Source organism: Amborella trichopoda, chromosome 5 (genome assembly GCF_054954075.1).
Source record: "Amborella trichopoda isolate Santa Cruz 75 chromosome 5, AtrichopodaSantaCruz75HAP2 v2.0, whole genome shotgun sequence".
NCBI classification, from domain to species: Eukaryota; Viridiplantae; Streptophyta; class Magnoliopsida; order Amborellales; family Amborellaceae; genus Amborella; species Amborella trichopoda.
Window position 1 is genome coordinate 8,177,792 of NC_142340.1, and position 16,553 is coordinate 8,194,344.

General features: G+C 32.8%; 1 protein-coding gene across 1 annotated transcript; it reads left to right on the forward strand.

Annotated features, from left to right (window-relative positions):
• The first annotated feature begins 619 nt into the window (after positions 1-619).
• On the forward strand, positions 620-4,337 carry LOC18443750 (putative phospholipase A2 homolog 1). Its single transcript, XM_006853932.4, has 4 exons — positions 620-752; positions 883-922; positions 1,100-1,219; positions 4,012-4,337. Exons 1-4 carry the CDS (start codon positions 651-653, stop codon positions 4,188-4,190), a joined length of 441 nt encoding a protein of 146 aa, XP_006853994.2. The 5' UTR covers positions 620-650; the 3' UTR covers positions 4,191-4,337.
• The last annotated feature ends 12,216 nt before the right edge of the window (positions 4,338-16,553 follow it).

Here is a 16,553-nt window from a genome sequence, read left to right on the forward strand (position 1 = left end):
AAATTAAGTAGAGAGAGAAAGAGAGTTAATGAGAGAAATGAGTGTTAGAATCCCTTGGAATCATGCTTGTTGAGTTGATGAAGTAAGTAGAGAGAGAAAGAGAGTTAATGAGAGAAATGAGCGTTGGAATCGCGTTTGATGAGTTGATGACCTAGTAGAGAGAGAAAGTGAGTTAGTGAGAGAAATGATTTAGAGAGAGAAAAAAAAATTATAGAAAAGAATTAGAGTAAGAAAAAAAAAAATCATAAAAAAAAATTAGAGAGAGGAAAGAGAAAAATATAAACATGATAAAAAGGTTTACGGAATTTTGAACGCCATACAATATAGGGGTTAGTTTTTATGGTACTTAAAATATGTAATACGACTATTATGAATGTTATTTTCGTAAAAAAACACTCAAAATTGAAAAAAAATAAAAATGTAGATGAGATTTATGAAAGTTTTTAGTTTTTTTTATAATAGATAAAAATTAAAGTGTATTTGTGATATTTTTTTTTTATTAACTACTCGAAATTAGGTCGTTAGGATAAATAAGAGGCACAAAATAAAAAATAAATTCTTTTTTTGAATGTTGTGCCACAATAGGATTTACTGTGTATAAATCATGAATACGTAACGTTGCGAGGTTGTAGAGGCAGGAACACAAAGAAATGAGCAGCCTCCAACGGTGGAGATGCGCATCTCCACTGTTGATTTCGACCTTCGTTCTCTTCCTCCTCCCTCTCTCTAATGCGCTCCAGGGGCCCCCGCAGGTTCGCACTCTACCCATTTCATAGTTTTTTCCCCTCTGCTTTCCTTTCTAGTGTCTCTCGCTCCACCTCTAGACAATCTTTCCAACTGCTCTGTCTCTCTCTCTAAAATACTTGTTTTTATCCATGGCAGCCAGCTTGCAGCAAAGCCTGTGTAGCAGAGAACTGCAACAGTAAGATATCTCTCTCACCTTATTTCCATGGTTAATTTTTGGGGTTAATCTCATTTTCATGGTTAATATTTTGGGTCCTTGTTAGATTTCCAGTTAATATACAAGAAATATTTGTATATATTCATTTTCTTTTTATGAAGAATTTAATTTGGGTTTCTTTTTTTAAAATTTGGGTAGCTGTTGGGATAAGATATGGGAAGTTTTGTGGAGTTGGATGGACCGGTTGCCCAGGAGAGAAGCCTTGCGACGATCTCGACGCCTGTTGCAAGATCCATGATGAATGTGTTGAAAAAAAAGGTGAGCAATGTTTTATTTCATTGCTATGATTTGTTATTAGAGCTATTTTTTTACTACAGAAATGAATTCATTATTATGAATGAAATTGTATTTTTACCAAGACTATTGTTTTACAGGAATTTCTTTTGTTTCTATTTTATTGTATTTTATTTTCTCTTTGCCTATTTCAGTTATGTAGTTTTAGTTGAAAATCCATGTCTGATTTTTGGAATTGTATGATTTTATTTGTGATGAGTTATGGTTTGCTCTTTCCCTTTGATGGGTTCTATTTAACTATTGGATATATCTTGACATTCACTTTGTGGAGGTTTCTTGGATCCTAGGGACTAAAGGTAGATGCAGAGACCTTTTCATTAACAGAGACCTCAATTGCTTTTGTGGGTTTTGTTTTCTCATTAGTATTCGTGCCTCACACCAATTTGTTCGTCCACATATTCAACCAGAAAGAGGGATATGGATTTGTTTTCTAACTTTTATCTAACATAATAAGTTGAACCGAAATGCTTTATCTTGCTATGAGTTGATCATATGGTGTATATTTCTCAGACAACATTCTATACATTGTGGTGGAAATTTAGAAGTTCAATTCTCCTTGTTTCTTTGCTCTCAGAAGTTCAATTCTCCTTTATGTTTCTTTGCTCTCAGTATATTTAAGCCTTCGAAGTAGAGGCTTGTACATTATAACTATTGCTCTCAGTATGTTTAAGCCTTCGAAGTAGAGGCTTGTGCATTATAACTAAAGCATGTGAGGAAACATAAAAACTAACCAAGAATAGGAGAACCTAGAGTAAAAAATCTTGAACATGTAACTCATCACCCCCGGTTTATCCTCCAATATAGATATTCAGATTAAAGCTGGAGGCTCTGTAGCATAGTTGGTAGTTATCTGATTGGCCTTTGGATAATTAGTGAGAGAATGAGAAACATGTCCCTAAAAATATGTCTAATGTTCAACCTTCTACCTTCTAGTGGTCTGAAAGTGCAGTTCCGCAACTATTTTTACGTGGTTCCTATGCTGTTCTGCCTCACCAGAACTTTATTTTGTTTTTCTCTTGCCTAAAATGTAGGGTGCATTGTATAGTCGTTTGGTTATTCTGTTCTATCCTCAATTTATGGCAATTGACTGTGTTGATGTTTACAGCAGATAAATGGACCATATGTGTGACACTATCTCATAATTCTTAAAATTCAATGACAACTTAATGTGTCCTTTCACGCTTGGCCATCCAGAGTCATAAGGTAAACGGGCATGGATGATGTTGGATAAAAACTGGACCTTGGATTTTGGCTACTGAATTTTTTTAAATGAGAATTAAGAAAAAGGGAAGAAGAAGAAGTATTACTATGAGTTAGTGCTGAATTTTTAAGATAATGAAAAAGTGTAAGCTTATTTACGAGGATAGTAACACGGGTGGATCGATATGGATGCAATGTGTCAGACACTCTTCTGCAACTCTCTTGTTAATTGAAAGGTAAAAAAAACATGATATTGTGTCCAAAGCAGATCTATGGTCGTGCAGCCCATGTGATACCAAGGCTTCCATCCTTTTCAATTGTGTTTGATTACCTACCCCTTTACATGGAGATAGGATTAATTTTCTTCTGATTTCTTCCAGTTGTGTATTTCATGACAAGATGAAACATTTAATGTTTTAGTGCATGTTGCTAAAGGTTTGGTACTCAGGGAGATTGCTTCTTCTTTTTTCCGCTAAATTTCTCAAGGCTATTGTCAATTGTAGCCTACATTACTTTCAGAGCAAATATGATGAAAGGCAGTGTTTCACTTTTCGGCTTAGCTGCAGAACTTGGCCCTTGCCGGGTTGTGTTACTTGGGTGAGTCTAAGTCAACTTCCCTGACTCCACACTGAACAGCCTAATAACCTAAAAAACCATAAAAGAAAAAAGAAAAAAAATCCTAAAAACAGGGGAAAAAATGATAAACTGCAGAAAAAGCATAGAAAAGAGGACAGAGCTTTTTTTCAAAAAATAAAAAATAGAAAACTGGTTACAGATCATCTTTTCAGAAATGAAGAAATTAGAAAGAATATTAAAAAGCATAAACCATAAAAAGAATAAACAAAATTAAATATAAGTCAATTATATTTGATATAATCAAAGGATTGAATCATTTATATATCAGATGTAATTAACTATATATGAATATTATAATCCTGAAGTTGGGGGGTTATTTCTGGATTGGAGCCCTGCTGAGCCGGAGTAACTCGGGTGAGTCCAGTTGACTTGCTCTATTAGTCAAACACTTATTAAAATAGATAAGACCAATCACTGATTTAAATAAGACCAATCTCTAACTGAGAAAATTACAATATTATTCATTGTTGTTCCTTTTTGAGGAGGGCTATGAATAGTATTTGTATCTTTGCATAAATGTGGTGGGGTGTATTGTATACTTCCCCAAGGGCTATTTTTTTTCATTTTTTTACATGTTACTCAATTTGCCTACAGATATTAGATGTTTGGTGCAATTTTTCTCTTCCATGGTACATTTCCATGCTCTAGGAATCTTATCTTCTTTATTGTACTTTTTTATTTTGGTTCTTTCATTAGCTGATGGTTGTTTATGGTTCTTTCTTTATTATGGTTCTTTCTTTATTAGCTGTGTTATATAAATATATTTTTGTTGTACTTTATACACCTTTGCTGTCAAAATGACAATTTTTCTTCTTAATCATGCATGTTTAATATCATGTAACAACTGACAACTATTCTCCTTATTTAATATTTCCTTTTTGGCAAGATAGTTGTAGTAACTCTTTTCCAATGCTTTCTAGGGATGATGAGTGTAAAATGCCATGAGAAGTTTAAGGTTTGCATTAAGCAAGTCAAGAAAAAAGGAAAAGCAGGGTTTTCAAAAGATTGCCCTTACAATGTGGCCGTGCCTACAATGGTCCAAGGCATGGACATGGCCATCATGTTCAGTCAGTTATCAAATCCAGGCTATGAACTATGAGTGGGGGTTGAGCTTGGAAAATGGCTATCTCAATTTCATCCAATTGTGCTTGAAGGCTATTAGCATTATGGTTCTCTTCTATACTATTGATTCTGTTCCCAGCAGTGGATTGATTATATTTTAAGCAAGTTCAGTCAAGTTCAACTATTTGCAATTCCTCCACTATGATTCAAAATTTTCTTTCTTTTTTCGTTTCAATTGTGTGTGTGCGTGCGTGCGTGTGCACTAGGTCAAGGAGGTTATATCCCCAAAACTTGAGTTCCTAGAAGTACTCCCGAGTAGGATGTTCCCCTGGACTAAGTCTAGGATATGCTCTGGCAGGATCATATCATCTTTCATGGGAAGTATTAGTGTCTACTATCACTTTAATCTCTTGTTTTTATTTTGCCCCTGGGCATTTTAGTATTACGTATTTATTTTTGTTTATGTCATTTTCCTTTTTGGGAAACTCATTTGTGATCCAAGAGAAAGGGGACAGGAAAAGGTACTACCACCAAGTGAGTTTAGTGGTTTTAACAAATAGGAGGTTGTCAATTGTCATGGCAATGGGCCGGGCCGATGGTGCCCAGCCCTAAAAAGCCAGGCCTACGCCCTAGGTTGTGGCCTGAGGGCTGGGCTTGGGTCTGCCTAGACTGGGCAAATGTGGGTGGCCCGGTTGGACAGGATGGTAAGAGGGATGCATTGAGTTTTACTCCCATCTCTATTATCAAGGGTGAGATGAAAGTTGTTTAGAGGCTTGATAAAATTTGGTGTTTATCTCTTACTGGTATATACATGTATTTGAGAAACTAGTGCGCATGCATTTCTTGTTGCAAGAAAACCTTTAAATCAGATTGCAACCATGTCCCAAAAAGTTCAGTTTTTCTTGTTCCATATGAGTTGTGAATGTTTCCATCATTCCATGTATTGCTGGTGTGAATACACGCTTAATTGTGACTGAAGAAATAAAAAATTCTATATATTGGCCATGATTACTTCTCCATGCCCCTAAAATCCTAGGAAAAAAAATACAAGTTAAATCCTAAAATCCCTACAATATAATTTAAAAAATAAAAATAAGAATCAATTTGTCCTGCATCAGTAGAGATGGTGGTGGAGCAATGGTGGTAGAGGTGGCAGCTAGGCGTTGGTGGTGGAGCAATGGTGGCAGAGGTGGCAGCTAGGGGTTGGTGGTAGCAGCGGCTAGGGATTGGTGGATGTGGTGGCATAGTGGTGGCTACTGACAAGGTAACTGGGGAGACGGTATAGTTGCTGTGGTGGTGGAGTTGGCAGTGGAGTAGTGATGGTGGGGGTGCAGTAACAGCAATGGTGATGGTGGTGATCTAGAGAAGTCAAGTTGAAATCTTTGCAAAACGTGGATAGGAATCGTCAAAGTGGGCAAAATTGTACTCTGCCCTGAAAATCAAACTATGCCTTGGTATTGTTATCTGCCTTAAACACACCTCTCTCATGTAGAGTTCGAACACCATGGCCCCATGAACTTGTCATCTGTAGAGATAAACACTTACATCTACATGCATACTTTCTTCTCAACAGCAATTGCGTACATTGATGCAGATGTATACCTCTTGTTGTATTTTGACATATATCTCTGTATAAATTTACACGATACAAGATAGACTGAACATGCCCCTCCAATTTTCTGTTCTTCTTCTTTGTCCAGACAATTAACATTAGAAAATAGAAGAGATTAGCATACAGCCGCGACATCTTAGAGCTATGTCTCAAATATCGCCTGAAAATTACAATTTTTGTGATGGAAAACCCTCAAATGGATCATGTCTATCTCAACAATTATGCATTTGACAACAATAGATTTCAAAATTGTAAAACAATGAATCTTGTAATACATATGGATAGTCTATTTTGAAGTATCCATAGATGTATGAGATTTGCACTTTTTTTTTCTGGAGTTTCAAATTTTACAATCAGGGGCAGAAATGGATTCTCAGTCCAGCATAAGGTTTCTATCGTGAGAAATGCTTTTTTTTATAAGGTTTTGAGGTGCTACTGTACTTTTCACTGTAAAGCTTCTAGTTTATTTTATTTGCATCCTTTCATATTGTACAATCACAAAGAGCCAGTGTTTAAAAAAACGCCGAGTCGAACCGGACTCGCCCGATTCGACTTGGGAATCGCCATGGACGGATCGAATCGGCGAAAAAAACGGGAATCGTTCAGTTCTAGAGAGAACCGGACGATTCTGCACAGTGACTCGCCCATTCACTGTACCTAATCGGTTAGTCCCGTATAGTGAATCGGCGAGTCCTGTACGGATTTTTTTTTTTTTTTTTTTTTTTTTTTTTTTTTTTTTTTTTTTTTTTTTTTTTTTTTGTAATCCATGATCGAATTTTTTGTTTTTTTTTTTTTTTGTAACCCATGATAGAATTTTTTGTAATCCATGATCGAAGTTTTTTGTAATCCATGATCGAAATGTTTGTTTTTTTTTCTTGTAATCCATGATTGAATTTTTTGTTTTTTTTTTTTTTTTTTGTAACCCATGATAGAATTTTTTGTAATCCATGATTGAATGTTTTGTAATCCACGATCGAAATGTTTGTTTTTTTTTGTAATCCATGATCGAAATGTTTGTTTTTTTTTATATAATTCATGATCGAATTTTTTGTTTTTTGTTTTTTTTGTAACCCATGATAGAGTTTTTTGTAATCCATGATTGAATTTTTTGTAATCCATGATCGAATTGTTTTTTTCTTTTTTTGTAATCCACGATCGAATTTTTTGTTTGTTTTTTTTTGTAATCCATGATCGAATTTTATGTAATCCATGATCGAATTTTATGTAATCCATGATCGAATTTTTTGTAATCCATGATTGAATTTTTTGTAATCCACGATCGAATTGTTTTTTTCTTTTTTTGTAATCCACGATGGAATTTTATGTTTTTTTATGTTTTTTTTTTTTTTGTAATCCATGATCGAATTTTATGTAATCCATGATCGAATTTTATGTAATCCATGATCGAATTTTTCGTAATCTATGATTGAATTTTTTGTAATCCATAATTGAATTTTTTGAAAATTTGTGATTTTTTTTTTTTAATCCATGATCGAATTTTTTTTTGTAATCCATGATAGAATTTTTTGAAAATTTGTTATTTTTTTTTTTTAATCCATGATCGAATTTTTTTTTGTAATCCATGATAGAATTTTTTGAAAATTTGTTTTTTTTTTTTTTAATCCATGATCGAATTTTTTTTTGTAATCCATGATAGAATTTTTTGAAAATTTGTGATTTTTTTTTTTAATCCATGATCGATTTTTTTGAAAATTTGTTTTTTTTTTTTTTTTAATCCATATTATTCAAAGAGAAAATGAGAGAGATGATGATTCTGAAGCTACCCTATCCCAGCCATATTATTCACATATCGAGTCCCAACAACAACATTGTAGGGATGAGCACGACAGTGCAGGTGAGCATGAAGGATGGACAAGCTTCGGGGATTTTAGATTGGGAACACAACAAAACACTAACACTCATGGATTTGAGAACAGTCAGATGCCTGCTAATATCGATGATTTGTTTTTAGATCGAATCAATGAATTGTTAAACGAATTCAATCAATGGCACCAACGTGACCAAGAAGAACAATAACGTCGTCTATCATTTTATTTTTAGATCATATGTTACTAATTTTATGCTTTATTGTAGACCATGTATGTTGATATACTTATTCCATGATAATTCTATGTTTATCCTTTTGTGTGATGTAAATTAAATGCTGAACGGCGGTTCATGCAGGGAAAGAACATATCAATATTCGTATATTCATTCAAAAACATGAAAATTCTTAATGGAGTACCCTCATTTCTTATTGAATTCCTAAAAAACAATATTTATAATGAATTTTAATAATTTTTTCGGATTTTTTTTAAACTTTATTCTGACCGATTCACCCGATTCCCGATCCGGATCGCCGATTCGCCGATCAGAATCGGTTTTTTGGGTGCCCGATCCGGGTCACCGATCCGTTTTTTAAACCATTGCAAAGAGCACTTGAAAGATCCATATGCTAGTCTAATATCCTTGTAACCGAGCATGCAACAAATATGGATACCATGGTAACTTGGGTCATCACCATCCATTAAAATACACAGATAGTGATTTGAGAGAATGTATGCTGGGGATCCCCTGAGTCACACGGGCTCGACAACTTGATAGCCCAAAATCGAACATATGGGAAAAAGCCTAAACTAGCCAGTCTTCAATATCTTATTTTATTTATTTTCAGACTTTGCTGATTCTTTGATAAACCTGGCTGAATCTAACACCCTCAAATCCGTCATGGGGCTCTAGCTAGTACCATCCAGCGCCCTCATTGTCATGAACCTGCTTTTCAGTCAGTTTGATTATAAAATATTTTCTCGCGAAACCATAGAAAGGATAAGAAATTCCGGTTTGGGCTCCGGGCTTCAGTGGTTATAGTTTTTACCAATGTTTTTAAACTCGGCTTGGGCCTCAGACTATGCCTCGGCCCAAGCCGAGTAACATGGATGAGCCCGATTGGACTTGATGGAGTCCTACTCAAGTCAAAAGAAAGCTAAAAATTGAAAAAAAGTTGAAAGTTTGTTAGTATATAAAAAAAATGAGCAAAAAGTAAAATAAGCAAATAGAAATCATTAAAAGTTTATTAAAGTCCAAAAAAAAGTATATAAAAGATGGATTATTAAAAAATTTGTTTGATATACCATGTGCAACGCAAGCCTAGTACAATACATGTTTGTGCATATTGGTTTAAGTGGAAGGCTAAAAAAGGGAAGGGTTAGGTCCAAAAGGATAGTTGTAAGTAGTGAGAAAGGATATGACAACTTATGGCCTCATTGAGAGTATGGCCCATGATAGAGCAGCATGACAGATCATGATTCGTGTAGCCGACGCCCAATAGTTGGAAAAAGGCTCGGATGATGATACCTTGAAATATTTCAAAAAAAAGAAAAAAATAAAAAATTAGAGCATGTAATAAGAAAAGTTCCCAATCATAATATAAATAATACAAAAATATATTTATAAATCATATATTGAAATGTTTAGCCAAAATTTGAGTGCTTTTAATGATTTTTAAAATAGGGGCCAAAAGTTGGCCCCTAGAGCTAGACTTGGCCAAGCCGAGTAGTTACTCGACCGAGTCCGAGTAGAATCGTACAAACCTGAAACACTGGTTTGACAATTACAACAAGTTTGGTAAAACATCTACCTATCTACCTACTCTACATAGTTTGGTACTTTGGTTAAGCTTTTACTAGGGGGTGTGATTAATGATGTGGAGGAGGGGCACAAGTATTTCTTTGTGCCACCAACTTATGCTTGGTTATGTGACAGTTTTCCATGTAACTTGGAATTGGATATAACCGTTCCTTAAGCATTGGAAAAATGAAACTGTAGTTTGAGAAAGTGATGGCTTCTATGTATAAGCAGATGTTGCATATGCTACTTGATTCATTGACTTGGATTTGAAAGTCCCATTCACCAACCAATTTGACCAGCCTTTATACAACATGGTTGCTGCATCTGCCATTCCAAATCTATATTTGTATGTGTGATTTTTAAGAAATTCAAATCTAAATTTGTATGTGTGATAGTATCAGTGTTTAAGAAATTGGACTGGGGGTCAAACTTGTCACCTGCAGTCTCGAATCGAATCAAATATGCTGAATAGGTGAATCATTTTGTCCAACTTCGCCAATTTTTCATAAAGAAAAAAAAAAAATGGTAGAAATTTTTTGAAAAGGTGGTCTTAACCAATGTTTAAGAGCCTCATATCATTTGAAAAATAATATTTTTATTACACTGAAGTTTTTAAAAAAATATAATTATGGGGTGTATAAGTCCAAGAAGGATGTTTTGTGAGTCAGCCAACTCATACTGTGCATATGCAGGCCCATACTTAAACCAATCTTAAAAATAAATTTCTAACCCAAAATTTTAATGATTCATGATCTGAGTTAGGATAATCATGAATATGAAAGAAAATTTAATTTTCAATATTTAAAATGTGATTTTTTTTAAAGAGAGTTCTTACATCATTTTAGCCCTGTGGGTTTTTGCAACATCCATTTCTAAGAATGATGTTTGCGAGTCTGATCGGCTCTTGTACCTGCTGACTCATGAATAACTTTTCCTACCATGAAAGGACCGTACCAATTTAATCGGTCAAATCATTGATTGGGCCTTATTTCTAAAACCTGACCGGGTCTTATTTTTAAAACCATTAGAATTAAAGAAAATTATCATAGATATATTTTAATTTTTGTCTATTTAGAAAAAACTTTCAACTTTTATAAATCTGGCCCACACGTTTTTTTTTCAATTTTGGACTTTTTTTTTTTTTAAAATAACTTTCATTGTAGTTGTATTACCGTAAATATTATTTTGATAAAAAAAAAAAAAACCTAAAGTTGAAGAAAAAAAGTTTATGCTTTAAGGTACTACGATTACCTTAAAAGTTATTTTGATAAAAAAAAAAAACTTAAAATTAAAAAAAAGAGTTCGGTACTGCTTACGAAAGTTGAGGGGTTTTTTCTAAATAGATAAAAAATAAAGTATATTTGTGATAATTTCCCTAAAATCAATGACAGCCTAATAAAGTTTTGGGAGGCTACATAAGAAACTGCCCTATCCCAAATACGCGTTTTGGGAGGCTAGGTAGGAAACTACCTTATCCCAAATACGCTCCCCACACTTATCAACCCTAAGTTTTTTAACCGTCCATAAAAATTCAAAAGAAGGATCATGAACAACCTTTGTAGAAAGCATGACCTAAAGGAATAAATTTGGTAAGGTACAACCTGTATCAGGTAAAAACGGATCTAGAGTTGGATAAATGTCAAAATGGTGCAGATTTGATGAATTTTTTAACATTTGAATCGGATGGTTTAAAAAAAGCGTTAAAAAATGTATCATTTTTAAGGCAGGAAAGCCATTTATTCGAGATATATAATCATCGAGGTAGAGGGGATCTATTTATAGGTCTTCCAATGCTAGAATTGCATTTTCTAGGGAGATTTAAAGTACAATTATATCAAGCTACTTCACAAAAATGTTGTTCTTTTCAAACAAGATCAATAGCTTTTATTGATTTGGTGCTGTAATAACATCAGATTACAAATTTGGAATCAAAACATTGGGAAAACAAAAATACTTTTCCATGACTAAAAAAATGACATAACAAACTCGAAGAAGAGAATTTGCAACCTGAAGTACCAAATTTCCCGTTCTTCACGCACATTCTTTAAAATCATCCTTTCCCTTGCTTTTAAGATTCATAAAAGTTTATATAAGGACTCAACCTTATACTGTACAAGTAAGGTGCACCTAAAAACTCTTCTAATTAAGGTTGTTTTTACGTTGGAAAACCCTCAAATCTATCATCTCGATCTCGAGATTCATGGAAATGAAAAAAAAAGATTTCTAGTCCTAAAAGGAGTTCATCTTTTAACATTTTATCTGGACCGTCCATTTTCAAAAATTTTAAGTGTTTATAGGTCTATTTGATCGTCATCATTTCTAGAACTTTAAATTTCATAATTGAGGCCAACAATATATTTTCATATCACCACAAGGCTTTGCGGCACCCAAACTTCATTTTCAATATAGTTTTGAGGCACACCTGACTTCAACAGTATAAGGTTGACACCTTATACAAACATCACCCTTTAAAATTATTTACATAAATTCTTGCCACGAAAAGAGAGTAACTTAGGGTAGTGAAATTGTGATATTCGTTGAAAATGTGTCACAAGAGGATATTAAATCTAGGGAAATTATCGCTAATATTTTAATTTTACGAAAATCGTAAAAAAAACCCCAATTTCTCAAAACCTCGCCCACACCTTTTTTTTCAATTTTTGAGATTTTTTGACAAAAAATACCTTTACGGTAGTCTTTCTACCATAATACATTTTTAATGTATTACGGTAGAAAAACTACCGTAATAGTGTGAAGACACGTTACGGTACTTCGAGTACTATAATGAACATTACAGTAATTTAAGTACCGTAAAGAATATTATGGTAATTTAAGTACCATAAATAACATTACGGTACTGTAATTACCGTACTACATAAATATATTCTTCACGGCATTCTTAGTACCGTAATGCTTTGAAAAGTTTCAAACCGAAGCTAATATCAGGGTTATCCCTCTCCTCCCGCATTCTACGAAATCAAAACCAAGGGACACATTTTTTTTTGCAAAATCCCAAAAATCTTTATCTAATATTTAATTTTCGAATAAATACAGAGCAAAATTGAAACAAATAACAGTTTTTTTCTTTTTTTTTTTAATATATATACCGTATACAGATTACCCACCAATATGTGGTTATTTTTCAAAGCATACGGTAGTAAGAATGCCGTGAATAATATATTTATGTATTACGGTAAGTAAAGTACCCTAATATTTTTTATAGTATTTAAATTACCGTAATGTTTATTACGGTACTCAAAGTGCCGTAACGTATCTTCACACTATTACGACAATTGTAAATGGTATTTTCATCCAAAAAAGACTATCGTAAATGGTATTTTCATCCAAAAAATATCAAAAATTGAGAAAAGAGATGTGGGCAAGGTTTTGAGAAGTTGGAGGTTTTTTTTTACAATTTTTTAAAATTAAATTATATTAACAATAATTTCCCTTAAACCTAGCATCCGTGCTAAAGGATTAAACAAACTTAAACTCAAGATAGTGAAACATCACCTATGAGGAAAGATGCTATACCTAGTCACGTCTACTGGAGCATGCTGTAGTATGATCCCTAGTCACGTCTACTCTACTGTCTCACTTTTTCAATGGGCTTGTACGACTTTCTATATAAAAAGGGTTACAATCACTTTTAGCCATTGGATGAAAATCCGTCGAGTTACAATGTATTACAACATTTGATAAATTTTATACATCTCGAACGATATCTAACGATGAATAATAATTGTGATCATCCTTATACCAAAACTAAGTGATCTTATATAAACATTTCCTTTTTTTATTGTTTATTTATTTTAGATTTTTTTATTGCTCATCACTCCGATTTGAACTGGGGAAGTAGCTTACATTTGTCAAAACAGACCATCAAGGACGGCGCAAACCACGTTTCATCTTGTTCTCATTGACCTCTTTCTTTTTGGTCTCATTGGAAAAAATATTAAATAAAGTTGTCAAACATTACAAAGTTATTGTTAAACTGATCAAATCATCCAATGATTTTGCCTATTTTTCAAATTCAAAAATCAAAAGTAACTATTTTGTTGTTAAATTAGTTATTTGACCACCTTTTGATTTCATTAAATAGTTTGGAGATATTTTCTTATTAAGTTATTCAATTTAAAATTTGCCACAAGATATTCTACTCACTCGGGAGTAGATTGTGCATTTACTTCCTCGGGTAAATCAAGACGTAGAATTAATTTAAGGAAACCAAATTTTGGCAACCTATAGATTAATCTCAATAAAAAAGATTTTATAATTGTGCCCTCTATGCACTTAAAAAAATAATGTCCTCGAGATTGAATAGAGACCATCCTGTTTTTAGGTGGTGAGATATAAGTGTTAGAAAACTCAAATTTTAATTTTTAAAAAATAATTATTTAGTAATTTTTAAGTGATTCCCAAAATTTCAGATTGAAAAATCTTCTTAAATAGATCTATCTTTTATAAAAGGGTTAAATTACTCTAGCGCACATATGTCCCTGGTATCGTTGAGAATGACACTCTCAAAGTCTGGGAGGGAGTTATTTCACAAGTCGTTTTGGAAAGATATTTCTCTAATTAAAAAGTCTTTTTAAATTAAATAATAAATATAGTATTTTTAAAAAACTATTAAAAATAAAATGATATATATATATATATATATATATATATATATATATAGAGTACGTGAAGCCTCATGGCCACACACTTACTAACAATATTGTCTGAGACTAATGGACAGATTGATGTTCATAAAGTGGTTTATTTTCCACTATCAGACAAGGAAAATGGACAGAGGATGCACCACCTCCATATAGTAGATGATACACATTTGAATATATGTTATAGATTCCCTTTTCATAAAGGAGAAAAATGAGAATCGATCATTAAGGATAGGAATGGGCAGGGTACTTAGACCAACCAATGCTCTAGTTGTTAAACTTGGCCTCGGGGTCAAGCTAGAACTAGAAATCTAGCCTTGGTAGCCAGGCTAAGGGCCAAAGGACATGCTCCATGATTGGCTTGACATGTTCCAACCTTTTATTCTTTATGTTTATTTATTTTTAATAATTTATATTAGGCCTTAATACCGCATGTCAATGAAGCTGAAGGGCAAATTGTAAATGACAATTGTGAGACCAACTTTGCTCTATAGAATAGAATTTGAAATGAATATATTTGATTGTTTAGATGCTCGCTCTATATAAACTTTTCCTTTTAATAAATAACCTAATTTATCAAATTCCTCAACATTATATCATAGTTGAAAATTGAATAATAAATAAATTAAGTTACCTCGGATTTAACGATGTGGTCATAAAGTCATCACATTCAAACCAATACATTGGACGGTGATGGAAAAAGTAATTGAGCTAATTAAATGTTTTACGAGACCCACGTACTCCCATCACCGTCAGATCCATTGATGGGGCATTGATTAGACTTATGACCATATTATTCTTTGGAAAATTATTTCATGGGTCGGGGATCATATTTCTATATTTGCGGTCCCAGAGGTATATAGTATCTATCTTAAAGATGATGCAAATAGGTGGTCCATCTAAAAACAATTGAAACTAACTATCTAAATGTTTTTTAATAAAATTATGTTTAATTTTCAAAATTTATTTATTTTTTCATGCTCATGATCTCTATGTTAGAGATTACATGTCTTTAAAAATTAAGTCAAAAAATAGATTTCAAAAATAGATGGACCCTTGATAAATCTATTTTTGAGTTGAATTTAAGAGTTTATTTTTTAGGATTTATAATCTCTAACATGGAGATCATGAATATGAAAAATAAATAAAAATTAAAAATTAAAAATTATAATTCTAGGAAAAAAAGTATTTGGATAGTAAGTTTATGTCCTTGCAGTCATCTATAAAATGGCTGCTTTGCATTTTTTGGACCGCATATGTAGAAATGAAGTCTAGCCCGCATGAAACAATTCTCAAAAAATAGATTTTTAAGAGGTGACTCAATTTTGACATGCAGTCATATAAACCGTGTGCTTGTTCTTTTGATCCTTAAAAATCATAGTTTCTTTTACCTAACGTAATCAGGAAAGTTTGACTTTGTACTCGGTGCGTAGGGGTCTTGATATTTTGTGAAAACGATTGGCATATGAAGCAAGTAATCCCTTCGGGACAACCATATTATACATCTACTCCTTCAGATAAGAGAGCCATTCCCTTCATTTTTCCGGTCGAACTTTTTGAAATTCACCTAGAGATAATCATCATCTTCAGAGTTTTTTTTAATAATTGGAGTCGGCTACCTATGGATCACTATTATTTGAATTAAAAATTAATATTTTTTATTTTTGTACACTTCAATATAATTGTCTAAAAATTGAAAAACCTTTATTTTCTAGGACATACAAAGTATTTTTGCTTCTCTTTTTGTTTTCAATTTTTTTTTTGAGATTGGCCCAATGTTGAAGAGGTTACATTTCTAAAAAAATATTGGAAAAAAATATGATATAAGATGTCCACCTCGTACTACATAAGGTGCACTTAAAAATCCACTTGAAAAGGTTGTTTTGACATAAATAAAAGACTTATTATTGATCATCTTGACCTCGATATATATATATATATATATATATATATGTGAAGAAAGAAAGAACTTCAAATCTTTTAAATTTTTTAAAGTATTTATAGATCTTCAGATTTACACTATTTTTAGAGCTTTAAATTTAATGTCAAGAGGTGCAAATAGAATTTTTGGCAATCTTAGGGGTTTCCCTTGTCGAAGCCGCATCTTTCATGTTATCAAATTCACTTTGCTTTACTCGAAAGGGCCGGAGTCTTCAAATTTTCAGCCTAGATCAAAGTGAATCGAAGCTCTGATGCATCTGCTTCGCCCTACTTTGTTCCGATTTGGCCCACTTCGGTCTAATTCAGCCACCTTCGGCCGAAACATATAATTGTTTTTTCTTAATTATTTTTATTTTTTATTATTTTAATAATTTTTACATAAATATATGATTAATTTATATTAAATTTTTTCAATCTTCCAAAGCTTTCTTCCACATCAGTTTTTTTTTTCAAACAAATCAAAGAAAGCTCCAAAGAAAATCCCCTTATACAAACAACACCCAAATTTATTATCCTAAAAATTCTTTTGGACCTAATTTTACTAAAGGAAATGCTCTCG